We start from the raw sequence: 5,987 nt of genomic DNA, 5'->3' as shown, positions 1-5,987 counted from the left end.
CAGCTTTGGAGCTTCCTGACCTTGGGATGTCTTTGGCTCTGTATCTGTGTTTCAATTAGACAAGACACATGGTTTTCAAAGCACATTCTTGGAAACATGAACACCATGGAATACTCCTAAGGAGGGGATTGGGATGTCAGGACTACAGTGGATACTAAGCCTTTCTTTTGCAATCATTATTTACTTAGTGTCGTACAAGGGAGGACTTCAGCAGCAAACTACAAACGTGGCCGAATGCCAGCTCCATCATCTCCTAGAAATAGGAACCTACCAACAACAAGGCACTTACCTTTCCCATACCTTCATTCCTCATTCATAAAATGAACAGTGCCCACCAGTATGAATGAAAGATTCTAAGGCTATAGAAATCACTTGACAAACGTTATTTTTATTATCATAATTATTTTCTGTGGTTCTTTGAATAGGAATGGCCCCCATAGGTTCATATCTTTGAATGTTAGTCATCGGGGAGTGGCTCTACTTGACAGGGATTAGGAGGTGTGGCCTAGTTGGAGGAAGTGTGTCACTGGGGGTGGGCTTTGGGGTTTTAAATGCTCAAGCCAGGCCCAGTGTCTCTCTCTTCCTGCTGCCTGCTGATCCAGATGTAGAACTCTCAGCTACCTCTCCAGCACCGTATCTACCTTACCTGCTTACTGCCCTGCTTGCCACCATGCTGATAATGGACTAAATAAACCTCTGAAATGTTAGCAAGTCCCAATGAAATTCTTTCTTTTAGAAGAGCTGCCATGGTGGTGGTGTCTCTTCACAGCAAGAGAACAGTGACTAAGACACTGTCATAACCAAAATCATTATCAATAATTTTGATATCATTGTCCCATCCTGGAGATTCGGATTCATCAAGTCTGGGCAAACCTATGCCACAGGAAGTAAAAGTCCTTTCCATCAAGAACATGTCTAAGACAGGACTACAGGCAAGGTCCAAACCTGAACCACACTGCCTGGTAGCAAGGTGCTCCATTTCCATCCATGTACACAGTCAGCAAACACTTGGAGCGACTCATCGTGACTCAGCAGGAGTGCAGTCCTCTCCAGACCTGGGACTGTAGCTTCACAGGTCATGGTTCCTCAAGAGGTGGCTGAAGCAAAGGACTGCAGTGACGCGGACACAGCAGCTGTCTAACCCCAAACACAGCGGTCAGCGCAGACACACACACACACACACACACACACACACACACACACACACACACACTTTATTTGTGAGTCATGGCTTGTCAAATCAGATCTGAACATGAGACATTATTTCTTCAGAAATGAAAGAAAATCATCACGATTGTCATTATTTTTGTGGGTTCCACACTACCACAGTGCTCCTTTATGACAGTCTGTGATTATCAAACACCAGGACATTTCCAGGGCGCTTGGGAATCATTCTGGAGGTGGCTGCAATCTTCTCACCACTTCTGAAGCAATGTGCAGGTAAGCTCTGGCCTGGAAGAGAACACACTCATTATTCCATGTTTCCAGCAGACGCTGAATGACTCCCGAACTGTGCACACAGACGGCGGCTGCTGCAGCTGAGGGTAAAGCAGCATGCTGGGCTGCAGTCTAACAGTGAGGGCATGCTGCGGGTGAGCAGAGGAGAGAGGGTCTCACACTATGTGAGGGCAAATACTTAGAAGGTGACTTTCTGGAAAAAAAAAATCGATACCAGGAATTGCTGTATTTCAAATTCTAATTCTAATGTCAGTAAATTAACAACTACTTGAGCTGCAGAAAACTTAAATCTTCCTCCTCTGGGAAATCCTGAGTTAGATATTGTCAACTCTTGTTGGGCATAAAAGGAATTAGCCAATTGAAAGAGAGGTATTTCTTACTAATGTTTTCTCTTTAGAAAGATTTTCTTCACTCTCTCTGAGATAGTTCAGAACACCAGAACTGAGCACAAGACAGCTCTTTCCCAGGTGAATTTGGGAATTGTGCAAAAACTTCCGGTTCAAGTGTCACATACCTCTTCTCGGGGATTCCCAGCACAATGCATTGTTAAGGGTGGATCCAAAGACACAGGCTAACACAGCGCCCCTTGTCTGGTTACAGCAATGATCATGACACTGAATTTAAAGAATTCCCTTCAACAAGTACAATACAGATCTTTATAAAAAGTAGCTGCCGATCTTATCCATAAACAGCACCTATGGAACAGTGAGACTTTATCTTTTGAGACAGGGTTTAACCATGTAGTCCAGACTAGCCTTGAATTTATAATCCTCCTGCCTCAGCCTCCCAAGTGTGGGCCACTATACCCATTTTAAGATTTTGCAAAAGCACAAATTTCTACTCTGATATAGTTAAACTACCACTATTATTAAAAACTACCCAACTTCCTACTTGCCTCATACCCTCAAAGTTACCTCAGGGGATAAAGTCTATAGTCAACTTCACTTTACAGATGAGGAAACCATGGCCTAGAAAAGTGGAGACTGTCTAAAACATTATGACTAGTTGGTAACAAGTTGGACTTTGAGCCCAAGTGGCCAGTGTCCTGACCCCAGCCTCCAGAGCTGCACACTACAGAGAGGTCCTGGTGACTGATGAATGACAGGTGTATCTCACAGACCTTTATTTATGCCTGAGCCTTAAGAGCTGGATCAAGGACGTCATTCCATAATCATTTAGCACTTGCCTATGGTAAATTAGAGACATAAGCCTATCATAATACAAAAACTTCTGGATTATTGCAGAATAATTAAATTTGTCACATTTAGCCTTTGCTCTTGAACTTTGCTCTTCAGCTCCTGGTGTATTTCACTCAGGGTAATGGATAGACTGGCATTCCCTGTGGAACCCTGAAAGTGCTGATTTAAACAGTTTTGATTTCTACAAAATTGTTGAGACTGAATTTTTTTCAGGCAATGCTGTATCATTTCCACAAATCCATTTTGGTCCTTACTTCATTTGAAGCACTGTGCTGGGGAGTCTGTGAGATGTAATGATTTAGAAGGAGGCAGAACAGCTTGTGGGAGAGGACCTGGGGCCCTGGAGTCACACAGGCTGGGCTGGCAGGCTTGGTGTCAGTACTGACTAGCTGAAGGGCCTTAGGCTAGTTTTATATCCCTCCTAGGCTGTTTCTACCGCTGTGAAATAGCTGTGGGGCCAGCACACACTTCCCAGGGTTTTGAGAGGCATGTAAGGTGCTGGCGTGGAGTGTGTAAGCTTAAGTGGCCATCCCCATTACTATTATGCCCTAAGAAATGGGCTGCCTGGCCAGGCATAGTGGCACACACCTGTAATCCCAGTGGTTGGGAGGTAGAATCAGGAGAATCGGGAGTTCAAGGTCATCCTCAGCTACAGCAAGTTCAAAGCCAGACAGGGCTATACCAGATTTTGTCTCAAAATGCCAAAAACAGAAGGAAGGGAGGGAGGGAGGGAGGGAGGGAGGGAGGGAGAGAGAGAGAGAGAGAGAGAGAGAGAGAGAGAGAGAGAGAGGGAGAGAGAACTGCAGTCTTGTTGAATAGCTCATCTGAATACTTTTGGAGAGCATTTCTTCCTGAGGAATAGTGAAATCCCCGTCTCTGTCATGCAGCATAAACGTCACAAATACATCTATGTCAAAGACATCCTTAAGATTTCTCACGCTATTACTACTCTCCAGTCATTACCTCACCTTTCCTGCTATTACTGCAGATCTGTCTGTTGGACCATCTAAAGGCCCTCTGTCTGTCCGTCTGCTCTGTCACTGCCAGGCAATAGGAAATAAATGAGACCAGAGGGAAGGGAACTATATGGAAGTCAGTTTCATTTTTATTTTGAAATATTTGTAGTTGGTTTACCATATTTAGTGTAGATTAAGGCAGTGGGGAGATGAACTAGAAATTATAAGACAATAAATCTTCCATTTATATTTGAAAATCTTCATCAAGAATATCTTCTAAGAGGATATCACTCTGTGTGCTAATTTTTTTATTTGATACAAAAGATGAAACCATAAAAACCACCTGTCATGGGTCCACTCCATGTGTGCTGGTCTCAAAGGCAGTTCTAGCCGCATGAGGCAGTGCTCTGACCTCTAAGAGCTGAATTCAAAGCCCCTGCCATCTGCTCTTCCTCTGCTGCAGTCCTGCTGCCAGGTCACCCACATTTGGAGTTTCACTCACTCTGCTTCCCTAACTGGCGCACATGGCAGAGTTTAGGCCCGTTCACTGGGTAGGTAGCAACCATTAGCTCTTCTTAACTAGTGTCACAAGCCCTTCCAACTTTTCAAACGATGCCTCGAATTCACCGGAACCCACACCTTTAACCAGTCACCACCACTGTGGCGTTCATCTCTCCCGAAAGTTAAACACTTCTGGAGAGTTAAAACTTCCAGAAGCAAACTTTACTTGTGTTATAGGAAAAAGGAAACAGCTTTCAGGAGGCAAGATTCACCTTGGGTAGAGGCAGATTCCAGGACTCAATTAGAGCCTTTTAACATCAAGAAATGCTATCATTAATGCTGACGCTGGGCACCCGATTTCATGACTCAAGTCCTGCTATTCTGAACAGCAGGTCGTCAGAGGAACATTTTCTTGATGCTGTGTAAGGGTAAGGACAACGTGGAACTAGCCCTTTAAGGAGGGGAGAGGAACGGCATTGGCGGCTGGGACACCTTAGATAGCCAGTTCCCAAAGGCAGGAGGGGCAGCTTGGATCTATTTGGCATCTTCCAGTGCAGTGTCATATATCTCATTTACCCCCCCCCACACACACCATGACATCAATATATAGATAGGGAGAAGATTCAAGAGCGTAGGGAAATCTTTTTGGTTCCACTTAGATAGTGGGAAGCTTGGCGATCACTTCACATAGACTCTGATTCTGTGCTTTTCCATCCCTTCAGAGATCCCCTTTGTGACTCTTAACATAGCTCTTGGGCAATTTCCCAGAAAAAAAAAAATGCATCTTGACACAATTTGGACAAGATTTCCAGGGACTCTCTGACCAGGTTAGGATCCTGTGCCCTGACCCATGACTGTCCTTGCCAGCAGAACCTGACGGCAGATTCTCCTCAGCCTCTCCTCCGGATTCTTGCTGTGTGAAAAGGAGGTGACCCGGAAGCCAGGTCACAGGCACTGGCCACATCGCACTGGCCTGGAATAATTAGAAAGCCAAGCAGAAACTGAACTGGGAAGAGAAACCGTGGGTTGTGTGATCAGCTCAGTGTGCAGTACCTTCTAGTTCTAACCTGGACATACTTCCTCGTATAAACAAACTCCTGCCTAGCGGGTAAAGGAGACTGAGCTGCTTCACAAGGATGCTCTGGGAACCAGGTGAGAAAGGGTACCAATGGACCAAGCATTGTGCCAGTCTCCTAGAAGAAATGGAAGAAGTCGAGGCTGTTAATATGGGAGGCAGAGGCTGACGCAATGTGACGTGTCAGCCTGGGAAGAGCAGGCTGGCTTTTTACTATTTTACAATTTACTAGCTCTATGACAGTCCTGGGGAAATGATTCATCTTCCTTGATGGGTTTCAGTTTCCTCATCATACCGCACTGAGCTGTTATAAGGACAGAAATCATGTACGAAAGCCTGGCTGGCATCCACTTCTCTAACTACTATTCTTAGAAAATGACCAACACCACCAACAGCATCTGCAATCTTAGGACAGGAAGTAATGGTTTCCATAGGTGGAAAGCAGTAACCAGGAACTATACACTCTCCTATTCACAGCAATGTCTATTTAAAATTGATCAGAAGCCCTCATATTTAACACTAATGATGAGCACAGGAGACTTGTATCATTTTTGGAGGAACTTCACCCAAACTGGCCTAGCCCAAAAGACTGAGGCTGTTTTAGGACCCTCAGCACCGTCACCTAGGAGCAGTGAGACCCAGTGACCACACATGTAGAGCACGCCACAGAAACACTAACTCCAAAAATACCACAAGTACTACTGCTTAGCATTTAAAACTGTACTCTATTTGGATGGTTTGTAATATGTTCTCTGTTCAATGACATTCCTCGAATTCAATGTACTGCTTCTTATTTTT

At 44.7% G+C, this 5,987-nt stretch overlaps 1 protein-coding gene across 1 annotated transcript in view; it reads right to left on the bottom strand.

Annotated features, from left to right (window-relative positions):
• Positions 1-368: 368 nt before the first annotated feature.
• Positions 369-5,987, bottom strand: part of Nubpl (NUBP iron-sulfur cluster assembly factor, mitochondrial) — a 205,288-nt gene continuing 199,669 nt past the window's right edge. The window contains exon 10 of the mRNA XM_059279866.1: positions 369-1,538. Within this exon, the coding sequence (XP_059135849.1) occupies positions 1,390-1,538 (149 nt within the window). The 3' untranslated portion in view covers positions 369-1,389. The remainder of the gene's footprint in view (positions 1,539-5,987) is intronic.

The sequence above is a fragment of the Peromyscus eremicus genome, chromosome 14, assembly GCF_949786415.1.
Source record: "Peromyscus eremicus chromosome 14, PerEre_H2_v1, whole genome shotgun sequence".
NCBI classification, from domain to species: Eukaryota; Metazoa; Chordata; class Mammalia; order Rodentia; family Cricetidae; genus Peromyscus; species Peromyscus eremicus.
The sequence above is the reverse complement of the archived record's forward strand: the minus strand, read 5'-3'. Positions and strand labels throughout refer to the sequence as shown.